The following is an 18952-nucleotide window of genomic DNA, read 5'->3' on the forward strand; positions in this document are numbered from 1 at the left end:
TTGAATATTCTGTTCCGGTGAGCTATGTAAGAGTGTTCAAAGTCCATTTTATTTACCTATAAGAAATAGTAATATATTACCTTATACACATTATAATTATTGGCGAAGGATGTTACCACCCTTGCCCATACATAGCTTCGCCCGGCGCTAGCGCCTGTTCTATCAAAGTAATTGATCTCGTCATACAAATCAGGAAGTAAAACCCTTAAACATTTCATTTTCATTTCATTCCCTGAGTTGGATACCTCCTTCAAAAAATATTTTTGATACGATCCTCAGGAATTGAATCCTAGCTAGGTAGAATATGAAAGCTCTTCTATAAAAATATACATTAATTTGAGACTCGAGATTGGAGGATAGCTCACATGGTCTGAGCCCCTTATCCTTCACCATGTGGTGACGCGAAAAAATCGTTTGAGACCTTGGAGAGAGCATTGAATAAGGGTTCCGGGGAACCCAATAACTCTTGCGTATGCCCTGTATTTATATTAAGAAATTTACTAAATATTTATAAATATCTAACGGTGAACCTAATTATTATTGCATTTTAATTTGAAATTACAGCAGGAACCCATGAGTCTCAAATTCTGGATCGCCAATGTCGGACATAATGCTGTTGGCTGTTGGAAGGAGAACTAGTCGAAGCATGTAAAGATCATTGAAAGAGGAGACTTATATACGGAACATCTAATTGTATTTGGTTTTGTGGACAAAAACCTTAAAACCACCAGCCATATGAGCTGTTAGGAGTGGCAGAAAAACAGGAGGATCTGAACAAGCTGGTCTGATCTGGAAACGCTTCAATATTGAAGCTACAACATACTTCATTTGAATAAATGCCAATTCTTTCCCAAGGCAAACTCTTGGACCTGCTTGAAAAACAGGAAACTTGTACAAATTTGATACCTGCTCTGTTCCTTCTTCCTCTGATTCTTGCATCCATCTCCTTGGTTTAAACTCGAATCGATCCTTTCCCCACAAGTTTTCCATCCTCCCCATTCCATAGGGGAAGTATGTCACTCTATTCCCAGCTTTAATACGAGTACCATCTGGCAAAATATCATCAGAAATGGCGTGCTTCGAATCCCATGCAACTGGTGGATAAAGTCTCATTGTTTCACAGAGACAAGATTTCAAGAAATTCATTTCTTTCAATATCTCATACTTGGTTAGTGTTTCAGCTTCTATAAACCTCAGCTCTTTGGAAACCAATTCATATTCTATCTCAGGATGGAGAGAAAGTAGATAAAAGAACCAAGTCATTGCCGCTGATGTTGTGTCTCTTCCTGCCATAATGAAGCTTATCACCATATCTCTGACTTCCTCCTCATCAAAATTTGCTGCCAATATCATCTTTGAAAGAAGATCTTTATTGGTCTCTTTCTGGTTTTCTTCTCTGATCTTAATCTTTCTCTCGCGGATGATATCATCGATTGATGAATGGATTTGATCAACGGCTAGTTTCAACTGTTTTTCAGATCCAATATTTAACCATCTTTTCACCTTCCATACAACAAATATTGGTGCAGCTCCTCTCTCAGCACATATCTGCGAAGCCCTTTCAAAAGCATCTAGTAAAGGCGAAAATGAAAGAGATTCATTGAGGCAACATGGATCAAAACCCAAAGAAACTTTACAAACCACATCAAATCCAAGTCTTCTTAACAAATCTTGCAAGTCAAATGCTCTATTTTCAGCCTCCATTAATTCCAGTATAGGTAACAACTTGTTCTCCACCTCTTCTTTGAGCGCATTCACAACGTAATCTCTTAAGGACCTGGCAGTAAACTCATGACTGACCATCTTGCGCTGTTTGTACCACATTTCTCCATCCACATTGAATATACCATTTCCAAGAAAATCACCAAGAATTTCATTGAATGGCTTGCCTTTAGGAAAATTGTCAAAGTTGGTTTTGAGCATGTATTCTACATTGTATGGATTAGCTGTTACTATAGTTCTCCGCGCTCCTAATCTATCTATCACAATTGTTTGAGTTGGGGACTTAGAGATAAGATGAGTGTACCAATCTAGTAGTCGATATCGGTTCTTGTAAAAAGGAATCAAACAACCTATGATGGGGTAAGTTGGGGGTCCGGCAACGCCTTTAGGACGTTGCTGGAATTGTTCAACAATGGCATATGATAGATACAGAATTACAGTTAGACAAAGGAATGGAAGAATGAAAGGGTATATGGTGAAGAGGGAGAAGAAGGTAACCATGTCTTTTAAATTTTTTAAACAATGAAAACTGTCAACGTATATGTACATATATAGGTAATAAACTAGATGGTTCATATATTAAAATATTTATATACGCACATGTATAAATAATACAATAGCAGTGATTGATCTGTCTTTTGGATATTAAAAACTCAGAGTAGGTGGTTCTAAGTCTTCGCTTGGATGCTTTTCTTCGAAGCATTATATTGTTATTGGTACCTATGGATGCATTTGTCCATTTTGATGGCGGTTTTCATGCAGTAAACTATAAATATTATTATCTTTTCAGTTTCCCTACCGAAATAAGAAAGATATATTGAGGGTGGGAATTTCCAATATGTACCTTTTGAGTGCATATAACGTCGATGGGGGCTATGTTATTCAACTTTTAAAAGTCAGTCGCTCAAGACACTCGTGATAGCTACGTTGCATGTTGTAAAGCACATATATTTTATCTCCAAATTGTTATACCTTGTTTGTTGAGGGAGCAAAGGGGGGAAAAGGAAGGAGAATGGAAGCAAAAGAAAAGGTCGAGGGAGCTAGTAATTAAATAGACTTATATTCTTTGTTTGGATTGTAAACAAAATGAAAGGGATCCCCCTAAGACTTCAACTAGCATCAAGACGGGGGATTTGCATCTATACCCAGTTTTTGGGTCACATTTTAACCTATACCCGCTTTGCAAAAAGAATTGCAAGCGTACCCACTTTTCGAGTAACTTCAGGCATACGGGCCTGAAGTAACAAAAATTTATGTCTGAAGTTTGAACTTCAGAATGTTTTGCGTGAAGTGTAGCCTTATCAAAGCAAAATTTCAGATATTTTTGCCTGAATTTTGGCCTGACTTACAAAGGCAATCGCGCAAACTTCAGTTCATAGTACAATGGAAAACTTCAACTCAATAATTGCTGAACTTCAGCAATTTTGGCTGAAGTTTTTGTTTTGTAATTGCTGAACTTCAGCATTCTAGGAGCTGGAGTTTGTTTAGTATCTGCTGAACTTCAAGATTTTAGGAGTTGAAATTTGTTTAGTATTTGCTGAACTTCAGCTCCTAGAGGATGCACTTCAGTTCAATAATTGCTGAACTTCAGCAATTTTGACTGAAATTTTTGTTTTGTAATTGCTGAACTTCAGCATTATAGGAGCTAAAGTTTGTTTAGTATCTGCTGAAGTTCAGCATTTTAGGAGCTGAAGTTTGTTTAGTATTTGCTCAACTTCAGCTCCTATAGGATGCACTTTAGTGCTTGGGTCCTTTTGGGTAATATTCCAAGCAGTCAACTTGAACTTCCCGTCGTCCATCCTCATACCAGGAAGGAAGGTATCAGTGGGTTCATCAAAACTTTGCCATATGGGCTTCCCTGACAAATCACCAATTAAACCAAGTTTCATGAATCCAAGAGCTTCGCTTTATGTGAAGAATAATAATATGAATAATAATATCATAATAATGTCACCCGAAGAAGAAGAAGAAGGAGGAGGAGGAGGAGGAGGAGAAAGAGGCCTGAAGTTGTTTAAAAAATAGGTACAAGTTAAAACTTTTTTAAAAAGTGGGTATAGGTTAAATGGGGGCGACCAAATAGGGCGCCCCGTGCAATTTTTACCATCTAGACCAAAAGAACTAATAGTCCATTTGGCCAAACTGCAAAAATAAGCTTATTTTGAGAAGTGTTTTTTCTCAAAAGTACTTTTAGTGAGAACCAGTTTGTGTTTGGCTAATTAATTTGAAAAACACTTATGAACAACAATTAGTGTTTGGCCAAACTTTAATAAACTACTTCTAAGTGTATTTATCTCAAAAGTGCTTTTCAAAAAGTGCTTTTGGAGAGAAACTATTTTTTCCGCTTCTCCAAAACTGCTTCTGTTTTTCTTCAAAAATATTTTTTTTCCTTTCAAAAGCTCGGCCAAACACCTTAATTTTAGAAAAAAATACTTTTGACAAAAAAAAAAGCACTTTTGACTCAAAAGAAGCTTGGCCAAACAGGCTATAATACTATACACTATTTTTTCTAACTTACTCTTGAGAAAATGCCTTGTGGTAGAATGACCCAAATCAAATATCTGTCCTAGTATAAAGCGATATTCCGGCCCTCAAGCAGAAATCCTTCCTAAAACTCAAACATAGTGAATAACATATTAAATGTTACGTACATTTTTATTTACTAAAAAATAAGCCATGGATGTCTTTAACTCAAAATACCAGGTGCAACAACCCCACCGGATTCACATATACGTGGTTTGTTTGGTATTCTCGTTCAAAGGCAAAGCACGCGACCGTCTCAAGTGGGGACGCGAAACCAGAATATAAATCTTATGACTCGAGATTTTTGTTGTTATTGAATTCTAAATTAATAATTTATATATATTTAATTTAATATTTATTTTATTATATAAATACAAAACTTTGACCAAAATTTTGAACCAAATTATTAGATTCGATCGAAACCCGTAACTCATATTCTAGCTCTGCCCCAACAGAATATTAAAAAAAAAGCTGCTAGATGGTTCAGTGAGGCAGTTATTCAGATGACATATATAGTTGAGGCTACGAATTGACATAGTTATGACACAACCACACAGATGGCATTATTTATTATCCTCTTTTAGGCAATGTCTCTAATGTCTCTGCCCCATCCACACAGCCAAAAGTAGTATATATTGATGAAGTATAAAAGACAAATGGCATTGTTTACCCCCCTTTTAGGGAAATGTCTCTGCCCCATACACAGCCAAAAGTAGTAGTATATATTGATGAAGAAGAGTATAAAAGGCAGGCATGCAAAAGATAAGATTCACATTCAATCACGAGGCCGAGGGATAAATCCAACGGTTAGGCCTGTTTCTGGGGCCATAACTTATCCTGCTTTCTGCTCTTCAATAGAGACATGTGATGGCATGCTCATTGCTTAACGAGGGCAGTCGCCTACCCATTCAGTTAGTCTACATCTATCCTTAACAATCACTAATTATTTTTTTTATAACAGTGATTTTCGAGTTAATTTGCACGCACCTTAATTAAATTTATGAAATATATACTTTTATACGCCAAAATTTGGACTGATAAACAATAATGTCTATAATTAGTCAAATAAGTTTCTTGTCCGTCTAAGAAGATAATCAACTAAGCTTAACACGACTATATGAAATATATATTTAACTTTTTGGTTCAGGCTCATTTCATTTCAATGCTCCCTCCCTCCGGTCCATTTTAAGTGATTTTTTTATTCTTTTCACACATATTAAGGAATTCATCTTTTAGTATTAATTAATAATGGAATTGACCATATTAATCTTAATTTGCTCTTTAGAAATATAACAAACTACTCCTAGGCTCTTTACTCCAAGAGCAACTTTGAAAAGAAGAGGTTAATTCCTTCTTGATAAAAATCAAATATTGTGGACCACAAAAAATCACTTAATGTGGACAGAAGAAAGTACTAAATACATTTAATTTTTAAAGTGTGTTAACGAATTCCTAAAAGTAGAGGTTCTTTGAACTCACACTTTACCTGCATAACTTTTAACAAGAATAAAAGATTGTTAACAAACTCTGATCCTTATGTGAGAGTAAGAACATCAATTAAACTTTAATGCTTGTAAGTTTGTGGCACCTATATGAATCATTTACTTCATTGCGTTTTCCCCACTAAAAGTTGCATTGATTTTGAGAAAGATTATACTAGTACTTTCAACTTTCCGTTTAATCTTAGATCTATATTATCCCCTCTTACAAACTCGTGCATATAGATATCTATGTAAGAAATGGCCCAGCCAAACAGTCCGATGCATCTTCAAAGACGTATGAAAAGAATTTATAGTATACGAAAATAAATTGTTATAGATTTTTCTTATTTTAGATTTGCGTTTATTTTTATCTTTTGGTTAAAAATAATGTCTCGAATCTTTCGGTCAATAAGGTACTCACTCCGGTCCACTTTAAGTGATTTTTTAACCTTTTTTTGTGATCCACAATATTTGATTTTTTCAAAATATCAAGAAGGAATTAACTTCTTCTTTCCAAAGTTACCAAAGTTGCCCTTGGAGTAAAGAGCCTAGGAGTAGTTTGTTATATTTCCAATGAGCAAACTAAGGTTAATATGATCAATTTTATTGTTAATTAATGCTAAAAGATATATTCCTTAATATGTGTGAAAAGAGGGAAGAGAATAATACATTAGTTAGAGGAATCTTATCTTTTAGTTGGACATAAGACCTTATCTATTAGTTTGAGTTAGTCTTCGTTTTTTAATTAGGAGACGGTCCTAATTGTTTTAAGAGCTTTGACTTGTTTAGACTTAGCTAATAGCCTAATACGACTGGTCCGCTACCTTACACCATAAGAGTCACTTTACTTTATTAATTATCTTCCTATTGCATATTACTTCAATAACACTTATTCGTTTCAGCTCTACTATTTAAATATTTATATTAAATTTTTACTATCATGTCATTCACCTGAAAGAGTAAATCTAAACAGCCGCATCGTTTAATTTAAGCACCTCAAACTCATCTCACCTCACTTCACCTTCCTCCTTTTTGGAGGGCTAACCAGTAGGGTACACAATATTTCTATTAGTTAACTTATCCATATCTACAAAAAAGGAAGCAAATGCTCAATTTGAGTGGGAAAGAAAGCACTTCCACGTGATGGTTGAGGCGACTAGCAGATACAGTTTTCAGCTGGCGAGGACTTCATAATAAGAAACCAAAAAACAAAAGTGTAATGTAAAAATAGCCACTCACAAAGTAAAATAGAACCTAATAACCAATTTCCTATATATTCTAATAGCTGTAATTGGATTTTGTCTTGCTTTCAGTACTTATATGTCATCCTAAAACTCATCATCCAGTGACAAATAATTAGGAACTTGTCCAGATCAAACTCCAAAGGAAAATAAAGAAAAATACATACTGGGGAAAGAAACACAACCGCTTTTCAAGCTACAATCGCTTCCAGATTATTATTGTTATTTCCATTAGTATTTGAGACAACATCAAGAAAACATGCTATTTTCATTTTAAGCTAGGAAGATACAAACACAACCATTGCCTTTGATGCTGAATACTGTCATCCGCCCAACACATGAAACACATCCTAAAGATTTGCCTGGCCAACTCGGACTTGAACCCGATGCCATGAGGTGTTCAGGATTCCTCTCAGATTCCAGATAGAATCTATACTTTCAGGTTGGACATTTGCAGCTATATCCACCTATTAAGCATACAATATCAACTGAGAACAGGAGCAGGAAGCATAGTGAAGTCTTCAGCGTAAAATAACATGAGAGAGCAATTTCGTAATGTATTGCAGCAAATTATGGGCTTGATAGATGTAACATTATACTTTTTCTAAAGACACACATCACTCTAAAATTAGACTCATCAGAAAAGAGTTGAACCTTTTTATTCTTTGAATAGAAAAGCAGGAATTTTTTACAGAAAACTAGTTACTTACCGCTTTAGCAACTATCTCTGCACTCTGTGGAATATTTGCCTCTGCTTCAAAAAAGACCCATGCCCATTTGTCACTATTTGAGTCATCAGCAATATATGGAATATCGGTTCTCTGGTATCTGGTGGCTTCCACCCAAGTTTTACCACCATCAATAGACACGTCTACCCTTTCTATGCCACGCCCGCCTCCTGATACTGCGTACCCCTTGATGGTTATCTGAAAACAAATACTAGAAGCTAGAACAACCTAATGAAGTACTATGATTGCCTATATACAGCACTACAGAACAAAACTGCATAACTGGACCATGCAAACTCATCTACACGAGTATATGTAGAAATGCCCATAAAGGCATAAGATAAACGTCAAGATAAGCTTGAACATAAAGTTTACCCATATTACAACTGACCTTTCCATGCTTTACAACACTCACATCTTCCAGGGAACATATTGCGCACTGTAAACAGAAAAGGGTATTAAGTAACTGTCAGCAATTGACAAATTTTAAGAAGTCGTAAGCCATGTTGGCATACAGACAGATATAATTGCCAAATCAGGCCAGACCAATATCTCAGATCTGGAAATTAGACACCCTTAAAAGCAATGACAAGGGTTTCTAGTTTCTAGAACCGTCGTGTAAATAATTCTATTGGTAACACTATATCTCAGGGACGTCAATACTTATTACACAAGAAAAGAAAAGTTTTGACATAGTGCAATTACAACAACAACAAACCCAGTAGTTTCCCACAAGTGGGGTCTGGGGAGGGTAAGATGAACGCAGCCTTACCCCTACCCCTGGGAGGGAAGGGAGGTTGTTTCCGATAGACCCTCGGCTAGAGAACGACTGAAAAAGAAAAGGTAATTGCAACAAATAGGAATAACAACAAGATGAAATAAGATTGAATCCAAGAATACGGTCAAACTCTAGGTAGTAATAGCCATCTATGGATAAAAGATATCATACTAACACTAATGCTAGCGAACTGAGTAAGACAAAGAGAAACGCTCGACTACCTACGAACCTTCTACCCTAATCTTTGACCTCCACACCCTCCTGTCTAGGGCCATGTCCTCAGTCAGCTCCAGCTGCGCCATGTCCCGCCTAATAACCTCTTCCCAAGACTTCTTAGGCCTACCTCTACCCCTCCTGCTACCCACCGAGACTAACCGCTCGCACCTTCTAATCGGGGCTTCTATACTTCTCCTCTTAACATGCCCGAACCATCTCAACCTCGCCTCCCGCATCTTATCCTCCACAGGGGCCACTCCCACCTTTTGACATAGTGCAATTGCAAATTTGATAAGGAAATAAGTTGCAACACTAAAAAACCCAGTTGTAATATTCTATCAAACAAATTAGGAAAACATGCAGAAACTATATAAACCAGTTGTCATTTTCTATCAAGTGTCTCTCTCAAGTTCAAACACTGTATTCTCTCTCTCTCTCTCTGTGTGTGCGCGCATATATATAATTTGTTTGGACTAAGTATTCTTTGGACAAAATAAGAGTTAAATCTGAATAAAAAATTTCTATTTGAAGTTGAAGTTCCTTTTGCACCTAACTTCACTTCCAAATAAATTTGTAAAAATTGAGATTTGTGAGTGGAAGTTGAAGATTTGAGAAAATTCACTTGCAAAACATCTTCAAACCAGAACTAAAACTTATGGTCAAACTTCAACATGCCAATGCTGCTTCAGTATTTGCAAATGAAGTTATGGCCAAGCAGGTTTTAAGTGTCTCCAAGTTCAGAACCTGGGAATAATGAGTACTCTTGAAGTCTGAATCTACCTATATACAGGATAGGTAAGTTTATATCAAAAAACTAAAAGAACCCCATCGAAAACGTACCGATGGAGAGAAATTTAACCAATTACCTGAACAGGGAAGTCCATCTGCGGTCTCCTAGTAGACCAGTTGATGTTATCCCAGTTCACTGTTGGTGGAAACATCTTGTAGTCTTTTTGCATAAAGAAACCCTGTCCAACAGATATTGCTTAACAACTTTAAAAGAAAATGTTTCATCATTCTGAAGTTACTAATACACAAATAGCAACCTGGCATTCTTCAGCAATGATCTTGATGGAATCAAGCCACTTAACTGAACGGGCACCTATCACACCTGGGACAACCACACGCAGCGGATAGCCATGATCCCTATTAAGTGGCTTCATGCGTGAATCCAGTAAGGTTAGTATAGCATGTTGCAAGTTGAGCTATCAACTAGTCAGACTTTAAAAGGGAATTGCCAGGGCCAAAACAGACGTTTCCAAGGTGGCATTCGAAACGCTAGTGTTTTCATAAGCATATCGAGCGAAGAAACAGAAATTACAAGTAAATTTAGAGTAGCATGCTCAAAATTCCATTTTTATTAAGAAGGCTCAACATGCAATCAGAAGTATAAATATCTGCCAATCAAACATCCCCCACTTTCTTCCCACTGATTGCTCTCTGATGGACTGCTCAACCAAATAGATGACATTAATTTTAAATGGAAATGTATTCAGAAGGTCACCCCAGTTGAAGCATATAAAATGACACCTTAACAATAAACTCTCATGATACCATCCAACAAACTTGAAACACAGAATTAAGCAACAATGCTGTCTGATATTGAGAGCACTCATCACGAGGTTACAATTGATTGATGCACTGAAAGTGCCTATATACTAAAGTCGATCACTCAAAATTAACATAATGTTCATCCCTATAAGAAACCAGACAACCCACAAGGTTAGAGCTGAAGGACGAACCAATTGAATAGGTTGTTATATTGGATTCGTATGTGCTAAAGATTGTTATTATGTCAAGTCAAGACCCAAATAATAAGAAGAAATACTCAAACAGTTTCAAGTATAATTCTTTGGTTTGACTTTTAACGAATTGTATAGAAACTTATAAGCTGCACTGTTAATGTTTGACAAGGGAAATATGGGCCCACAGGAAAGTTCTCTTTTTAAGTATACAATAGGAAATTCTACTGAGAACAGTCTATGTGGTCTCCTAAAACTTTTTACAACAGTTAAATCATTTTTAGAAAAGTGGATATTATGCTGACACAGGCAGAAAAAGGTATACATCAATTTGAAGAACAGGTACCGCTAGTTGAATCATTTTGAGATGTAAATTTTTTACAACATAGGTGGAGCTGAATAAGGACAATAGGTCAAATTAATGTAAGACTGAAGCTACACACAACATTGAATCTATTGCATACCATCTTACAAAACAATAAAAGATGAAACTGAGAAAACAAACATATTTAATAATAATTTAAGAAAAAACGCGACTTGTATTACCTCGCCATTCATCTCATAAGCGAGTAGAACATCAGCTTCAGGGTTTGTAGCCTGACTCAATGGTATTGATGCCTTGTAAGGACCTCCCTTTTCCTCCTAGAAACATAAATATGTTGTTGAGCCAGGAAAATTTTACAGCTAAGTATATGTTTCTAGTAAAGAAAGGTAAAAGAAAAAAATAAGGGAAAAAAGAAACAACCTTACACTTGTCAATGCTCACAAATTCAACATGTTTTCCTCCAGATTGTGTGATACTTGTCAAATAAGGTATTCCAACTAATTTTAGAACATCTGCCAATTTCGCTCCACCCCAAACAGCTGAAATGCACAACAATGTAATTAGTTAAATGTAAATCTATTTTGTTTTATAAAAATTGAAGCATCAAGAGCATTTTAAGTAAACATGTTTTTTTGTCCCAAAAAAAATAAAAGGAAACCATCCTAATGCACATCACCTGGAAAAGTGGTTTCTGGTGGAGGGAACGATGCATCAATATAACGTAAAATTCATAACAACTTCGAAGTTTAATTAATTCTTTACCATATGCACAAGACTATGAATTAGATTAGAATAAAACATAAATTCATATACTCCTTTCACTCAATCGTTACAAGTTCCACAACCTATAACTCCATCTATTCCAGTTTATGCGACTAGGTATAGAGCTTAAGATGTTAATTTGACTCTTTTATAATATAAGTAGTGGAAAAAATATTGAAATAATAGCAGAAAAGTTTTTATACAGAAAATATCGCATTTTCTATATGATTTTTGAGGTCTTGAAAACTGTGAATATCATATCAAAGAAAACTATAAGTTGGAAAGTCACACATTACCATAGTAAAGTGAATAGAGATACTCTAGTACAATTTTTGGTTCCTGTGTTAAATATTTTTCAAATTTAAAGTCCCAAGTCTCACATATTTTCTTAATAATAGGTCCCTAAGCCTCTCAGAGGAATGCAGAAACTAGAATATCTATTAAGCCCTCTTGGCTAAGTCATCCAATTTTATTTACATCTGGTGCACATGACCACTTAACTGTACGTAACAAAAAGAAGTCTTTTTCTTTGCGAATTGGAACTTATCATCCCACTAGACATACTTCATTGAAGTAATGTAAGGACCATTTCGCGATAGGTAACCAACTGGATCATGAACTTAGTTCCTTTTTTGAGAAAGCAATCATGAACTTAGTTCTAATTGATATTATATAAGCTCGTTGGAATCTCTCAAGTGCTAATAAAACACAAACCCATCATCTGTTATACACGTGTCGAGGCGCAGGACTTGATTAAGTTCCTCGAATGAATTCTTTTAGAATACCAAAATAATGACTAGAAATTGATTCCATTGGTCAGAGACATTCCATGTAGTAAAGTAATACTCACATCAGACACTGAATCCTCCAAGGAGAGCTAAACGAAATAAGTGAGTAACAAAGAAAAAAATAGAAAGGCAATTAAATTATGCAGCATCTTGAAATCAGCAGCGAGACATGTAAATGTATAGGAAGTGGAACCTCTCATAAGTTGAAGAAAAAGGAACAACCCATACGAAGCAGTTAAAGCAATCGCATTTTACCAAGTCTTGTATTACAACAAGTTAAAGTAATATGGGGGAGCTACAAAGGGGGATTGATGGTGATCTCCTTTAAACTACTTGATGTCTATGGTAGTGTAGCAAGTCTACCAAGAAAAAATCCTTTAACTCTATCGACTTCAATGAAATTGCATTAACAGAGATTACCTTTAAAATTGTATTTGGCTACTTAGGGAAGAGTGTGCATACATGATCACATGTAGATAATGAAAAGAAGTGGAAACTTACCCACACAGAAATCTTGAACTATGTCTACCTATTTGCAAATTCTCCATCCAATCTATTTTATTTCCCAAGTTTTCTATGATGGATGCAATGCAGGTTTAACCAATAGACATCAAAATATGCTTGGATGACCCCAGATGAAAGGTTTCATTTAATTTTCACAAGAGGCCAAAACAAAAAAGGAATATACTTCTTGATAGGCAAAGAGTAGAGAAATCAGATAACTCGGCAAGAAATCTGAATCAACTTACCATTTCCTATAGCAGAAATGTCCCAACCAACTCCTCTCACTGTTCGACTCTTGCTCATAGCAGTTCTTCTGTTACCAGCACACTAGAGAAGAATTAAACAAATTAGTTTTGCAAAAAAACTGAATGATCTACAGTAGTGCATATTTCTCTCATGAGAATGTTATAAGATATGGCTAGAAAAATTCTTTTTCGTTTTTCTCATTTCCCATTGCCGCGAACACAATGACCTCAGAAGCTGATCCTGGATTTGAACAGTATGTGTTTGAATTTTGGATTCTACTACAATTCATTTGATTTAATGGGTTCAAAATCACTTTTTTTTGTATATATTTAGTGAATTTTTGAACACATAGACGAGGTGGTCCAAGCCAAAGCTACTAAGTTTGGATGAACACATACCTGTATGACCTAGAGCCGGAGAATTTGGAATTTACCTGTAAAGTGGCAGTAACAGTATACTTCGGAAGCTTCCTGTTATTTATATTTATACACAAAAAATAAGTCAATTATTTTAGTGAGTAGCTTGAAAATTGAAGTATCGATATAAAGGAGTATGCACAGTAGAGTCTAGTATGCTCACCAAATATCCTTCATAAATAGTTCATTGGAATTTTCAATAAGACCACACACAGATACAGAATACCTGCAAACAGGCTCAGCACTATAAGCAAGAAAACTCTAAAATATAACAAACCATGAAAGGATTTTACAAAAATTACGCCAAGGCATAAATGAAACCTCTCTATGTCATCGACTACTGGTATGGGTCCGTGGTTTCTCTTGTAAAAGAAATCAACAGGAGTGATATAAGATGATATCAAATCAGAACGAGTTGGCTCAGCATTAAATGGTTCCTACACCCCAAAAGAAAATTGACAATTCCCGTAATAATTTGATCAGCAGATAGTCTTCTAAACCAATAAGCAGAAAATCGCAATAGAAAATCCGAAATAACGATGAAAAGAACAAGTAATTCATAAGCACTAAGAATGTATATAAGAGTAACCTTGGCATTAATTTTGAGGCAAGGATGGCGAGGGGGTTCTCGAGAATAATCGGAAGGTCCAATAATCCCAGGCATTTTTCTCACTTCTCAGCTTCTTCTTCTCCCGCCGGCTTCTCTGCTATGCTAAGGGGTGTGTTGTGTGCAGAGAGATGAATGAATAAAAAAGGGATCTTTTGAGGTGAATTCCTAAGTCAGGAATTTTGCAGCTAGAAAGAAAAGTTTTTCTGAAAGGGTCCCACGTTATTGGAAATCTAACGGTGATTAAGGGCGGTGTGAAATCTGATGTGTCAGAACATTGTAAGGTCTGAGGTCGCCTCGATAGCCACGGTGGATTAGTTGGAAATTGGAACAAGTGTGGCACTTGGAGAAAAGTTTTATTCTGTGAGATCTTTTTTATTATTATTTTACAATTATATGGTATCAGAATTTTATGGACCAAATGTGTAAGATATGGTACTGAAATGTGTGAGATAAAAAGAAACAATTAATGTCAATTGTGTGAAACACTACGCTTTCGCATGTTGTCTATTCATCATACCATGTCCCCAGCCCATTGTTTTTGTTAATTTTTGTGTTGAAGCCGATTAAGGCACCTTTGTCCATTAAAAAAATTATTTGTCCACGAAATTTTACAAGCTTTTGAAAAGAAAAAAAAAATAAGTTTTTCAAAAATTAAAAAGTGATTTTGACCACTTTTTCAGAAAAAAAATTTACTCACAAAATTATAATATTTTTTCAGGTGAAATGCATGTCCAAATATACTTTTTAAATTTTAAATATCATTTTTCTACTTAACTTCAAATATTAATTTTTTTCAAAAAAATACAATTTTTATGTAGAAACGCCTACTAAAGTCTCACTTTCAAACACAAAATCTTTACTTAAAAGATGAGAAAGTAGTCACCAATTCAACACAAGTCCTAATGGTCCATTGTTTTCCTTAATGCTTTCCCTTTTCCCTTTCTTCTTTTAAGTCCGATATATTTTAATTCCAATTAAAAGGGAAGATTTAGGATGATTTGAGGCAACTATCGTCTACGAAAGTTTTGTAAACATAGTCCTAGCGCTGCACAATAGAAAAAATGGAAAAATTATGCCTGGTTAATTGCACAAATATTGTTGGGCAATCACAATTTGGTATTATTTCAATTTTATTTATTTTATTAAATTATTCATATATTTCCTGGATGGACAAATTTTGCACATTTGTTCAATTGTTCACAAATTCAATCGGTTGGCAAACACTATCCGGTACTATTTTCATTCTATTTATCTTCTTGTTAAATTGTTCACAAGTTTTGATGGATGGACAATCTCTTTTTTGTTTAAATATCTCCCAAATTAGGAGTATCTATAATGTTTTCATACTTTACTCCAGTGTGACTCGAACCCAGGACCTAACGGTCGTGGGTGAAGGTGCTTTTACTAACTGAGCAAGCCTCACTTACCTACTATATTGTGCAATTGTTCACGAGCCTTGATCGGTAGCCAAAATTTCATATTATTCATTCTACCTATTTCGTTAAATTGTTCAGGAATATTGTCACAGACGAATAAATCTTATAGCTATTGTCAATTGTTCAAATTTAGCAAAGGCATACAATGACGTGGAATCAGGATTTTAAATTTATAGGTTCAAATTTTTTTATTACTTTTAAGTTACTGTATTTTAAATGCATATTTAACGATTTTTTAAGACAAATATATAATTCGAAACAAAGCTAATCACTCTTCCATCCCCATAAATACTAGTGTCCCACCATGAAGACTCGGTACTATATGTAACTGTATGTATGACAAGGAGGAGGTTCTCAATAATGGTCCCGCCAAAATGGAACCTCTTCAAGTTCAGGCGACTCCATAGCAGGCACCTCTGTACTATCACCGTTGGTCCTTATTCTCCTCCACGCTTGTCTCTTCTAGCCGACCAATGCACTTCAATGTACCAACTCAAGCAAATCCATGCCCAAATGATCATCACTGCCCGTATCCACGACAATTATGCTGCCAGCCGCTTACTAACCTTCTGTGCTCTTTCGGAATCCGGTAACCTTTCTTATGCCTTAAAACTTTTTGATAGTATCAATGAACCCAATTCATTCATGTGGAACACTCTCATTAGAGCTCAAGCTGGTAGCTCAACTCCCCAACAAGCCTTGCTCCGTTATGTAAAAATGCGAAGGCTTTGCGTCAGTCCCGGCAAACATACATTCCCTTTTGTACTCAAGGCTTGTTCTAACTTGATGTGTATTTCTGTTAGTAAACAAGTGCATTGCCATGTCATTAAATTCGGGTTGGATTTAGATTTGCATGTTGTTAATGGTTTGACCAGAGTATATTCTGTTTGTCGTGTATTAAAGGATGCACGGAGAGTGTTCGATGAAATTACTGAGCGAAATTTGAGTATTTGGACGACGATGATTTGTGGGTTTGCTCAGAATGATAGGTATAGTGACGCTATTCAGTTGTTTGAGCGTATGCTTGCAGATGGAATCGAGCCCAATGGAGCTACCTTGGCTTCTGTTTTGTCAGCTTGTGCTCAGTCGGATAGTTTGCAATTAGGAGAACAGATTCACGTATATATGGAAGAAAAAGGGATAGAATTAGGAGTGATTCTTGGCACGGCGTTAGTGAACATGTATGCAAAGAATGGTGCCATAGTAGAAGCAAAGAAGTGTTTCAGTGCTATGCGAGAAAGGAATATTGCAACTTGGAATGCAATGATTTGTGGTTTAGCTGCTCATGGGCATGCGAAAGAAGCAATTAACTTCTTTAAGAAGCTAGAACAAGAAAAAGTAAAGCCAAATGATATTACACTAGTTGGGGTTCTGTCAGCATGCTGCCATGCCGGATTGTTTGACTATGGTGAAGGAATATTTCACTCCATGAAAGAGTTGTATGGTATAGAGCCCAAGATTGAGCATTATGGATGTGTGGTTGACATCCTTGGGCGTAATGGGAAACTGCTAGAAGCTGAGCTGCTCATAAGAGGAATGGTTTTGAAGGCTGACGTGGTTATCTGGGGATCCTTATTACATGCATGTCAGAGCCATGGAAACATAGATATTGCAGAACGAGTTGTGAAAGAAATTCTGCTTTTGAATCCAAATAGTCATGGTGTTTATGTTGTTTTATCTAATATGTATGCAGAGGCTGGAAGATGGGAGGATGTGGTAAAACTAAGGAAGCAGATGAAAGAGGGAAGCTTAAAGAAAACACCGGGTTGGAGCCTTGTAAATGGTGCTACATAAGTTTGTTCATCATTTATAGAATATTTTGAAGGAGATCGTAGTTTCGGATTTCACGGCAATTGCCATTCGGACCTGTATGTATCACATCTGTGTGTAATACGACCATCAGATAAGTTCCTTTAGGTGGACTGGAGTTTTTGGATTAAAGTGAATATCAAAACAAGTCTTACCTGAAGCATGAACCTTCTTGCGTCCTTATTCAATCTTTGTTGAATGGGCTTCCTGTAACCAGAATGACATGGCAACATTAGCACTTTCTTTGACATTCCTCAGGCAGTATTACCTCTCTCAGGAAAACTTTTTAGGCTCCAACGGCTCCGTCCAAAATTCTGGAGGAGGATTCACATTAATAATGTTGAAGGTATTCACTTAGATTGGAAATAGAGCTATTCTTTACTTTTCAATATCTTTTTATCAATGTGCTGCAGGGAGAGTGAGGATACTACTTCATAGTCGTTTCTGCTTTTCTTCACTTCAGATGACAATATCCTATGACGGATAAGAGCTACTTGAGTAGAAGACATATACAAGCAAGTCTCAGAAAGAGGATATTTTGAAGACCAAGGGATAATCCACAGCAGCTTTAATTTCTCTTGATTGTAAAGAGAACCATACCTGGGGGCGCTCCAGCTTTCTGCTGCTGGATACGAGCATTATTGCAGGGACAAACAAGCTATGCTGCCGGTTCAAGAAATTACGATGAAAAAATACTTATTTTAAGTGGTACCGCAAACATAAAACTGCTTACTTTTTCTCAGTTCCCTGGCTCTTCAGATTGCTCCTGATAATGGTATTACTCTTTGAAACATAGGTATAATGAGAATCCGGGAAATCCGTAGATATTCTAGATAGTACAATTCAGACCTGGGATTGTAATCGAGGAACTTTTCCCAAAGGGCAAAGGCACACCTGATATCATTGCTGGGAGCCACAAATGTGTGAAAGAAAAATCTGATTAGGAGGGTTCTGTTGCATTAATCTGCTTAACTTAGCATGTCGCAGCAATGGAACCAGGATGGCAAATTGTCATCGAGTGACAGTGGAAAGTCAGGATGTCCCACAACATTTAGCTTCCAAAGCCAGACAATAAAGGTGCTGTCTTTCTTCCTCATCAGATATTGATGTTGCTTTAGCACTTCTGATGGAATAATACGACGTACTGTTCTATTTTTTCTACGCCTTGTAACCTTCATGCATTTACATCTTGCTGTCTAGCTCCATGCATGAAATGATACTTTGGCTCAACCAATTGGACATACTGTACTCCATTTCAATCAAGAACCTTTGCTGTCTGCTCCACTTCTGTTCCCATTCTGACAGTCGGTATTCCAGTCAGATGTTTTGGTTGAGTACTACTAACATCTTATTAATGCCGCAAGAATTCGCATCCGACAGAAGTTTATACTATCAATTTTAAACTGGAGAACATTTGATTCAGCGAGGAAATATTACCCTGTAAAGTTGGTCAGTGTTTGGTATTTCTACTTGTTACTGCTGTTTACAAGGAACACCAAATTGCAAGTTGTGCAGTCTGTCCAAACCAAACACTTAAAAGTAAAGTTTTAACACAATTATTTTGGTACATGTATCTAGATTGTTAGTCGGACGTACTATATGTTAGCATTTCTTTAACATGACAGCGA

General features: G+C 36.1%; 3 protein-coding genes across 3 annotated transcripts; 1 reads left to right on the forward strand and 2 right to left on the reverse strand.

Annotated features, from left to right (window-relative positions):
* Positions 1-434: 434 nt before the first annotated feature.
* On the reverse strand, positions 435-2366 carry LOC104112197 (cytochrome P450 94B3). Its single transcript, XM_009622053.4, has one exon. It carries the CDS (start codon positions 2296-2298, stop codon positions 688-690), a length of 1611 nt encoding a protein of 536 aa, XP_009620348.3. The 5' UTR covers positions 2299-2366; the 3' UTR covers positions 435-687.
* Positions 2367-7152: 4786 nt separating this feature from the next.
* On the reverse strand, positions 7153-14261 carry LOC104112196 (sulfite oxidase). The gene is made up of 12 exons (XM_009622052.4): positions 14059-14261; positions 13791-13906; positions 13633-13695; positions 13487-13523; positions 13053-13134; positions 11174-11292; positions 10975-11070; positions 9733-9843; positions 9553-9654; positions 8084-8131; positions 7675-7890; positions 7153-7431 (listed from the first exon to the last, which is right to left on the reverse strand). Exons 1-12 carry the CDS (start codon positions 14131-14133, stop codon positions 7315-7317), a joined length of 1182 nt encoding a protein of 393 aa, XP_009620347.1. The 5' UTR covers positions 14134-14261; the 3' UTR covers positions 7153-7314.
* Positions 14262-15851: 1590 nt separating this feature from the next.
* LOC104112195 (pentatricopeptide repeat-containing protein At5g56310-like) lies at positions 15852-18891 on the forward strand. Its single transcript, XM_033660263.2, has 3 exons — positions 15852-17670; positions 17788-18032; positions 18121-18891. The coding sequence occupies exon 1, from the start codon at positions 15852-15854 to the stop codon at positions 17307-17309; it is 1458 nt and encodes a 485-aa protein (XP_033516154.1). The 3' UTR covers positions 17310-17670; positions 17788-18032; positions 18121-18891.
* The last annotated feature ends 61 nt before the right edge of the window (positions 18892-18952 follow it).

Source organism: Nicotiana tomentosiformis, chromosome 2 (assembly GCF_000390325.3).
Source record: "Nicotiana tomentosiformis chromosome 2, ASM39032v3, whole genome shotgun sequence".
NCBI lineage: Eukaryota > Viridiplantae > Streptophyta > Magnoliopsida > Solanales > Solanaceae > Nicotiana > Nicotiana tomentosiformis.

Excerpts from the sequence above, each read along its gene's own strand:
- LOC104112197 (XM_009622053.4), bottom strand. The coding sequence starts at position 2,298 with ATGAACCATCTAGTTTATTACCTATATATGTACATATACGTTGACAGT.
- LOC104112196 (XM_009622052.4), bottom strand. The coding sequence starts at position 14,133 with ATGCCTGGGATTATTGGACCTTCCGATTATTCTCGAGAACCCCCTCGC. Across the intron at positions 13,524-13,632 it reads CTATTTATGAAGGATATTTG|GAAGCTTCCGAAGTATACTG; the intron begins GTGAGCATACTA and ends TATAAATAACAG. Across the intron at positions 7,891-8,083 it reads GTGTTGTAAAGCATGGAAAG|ATAACCATCAAGGGGTACGC; the intron begins GTCAGTTGTAAT and ends ATTTGTTTTCAG.
- LOC104112195 (XM_033660263.2), top strand. The coding sequence starts at position 15,852 with ATGACAAGGAGGAGGTTCTCAATAATGGTCCCGCCAAAATGGAACCTC.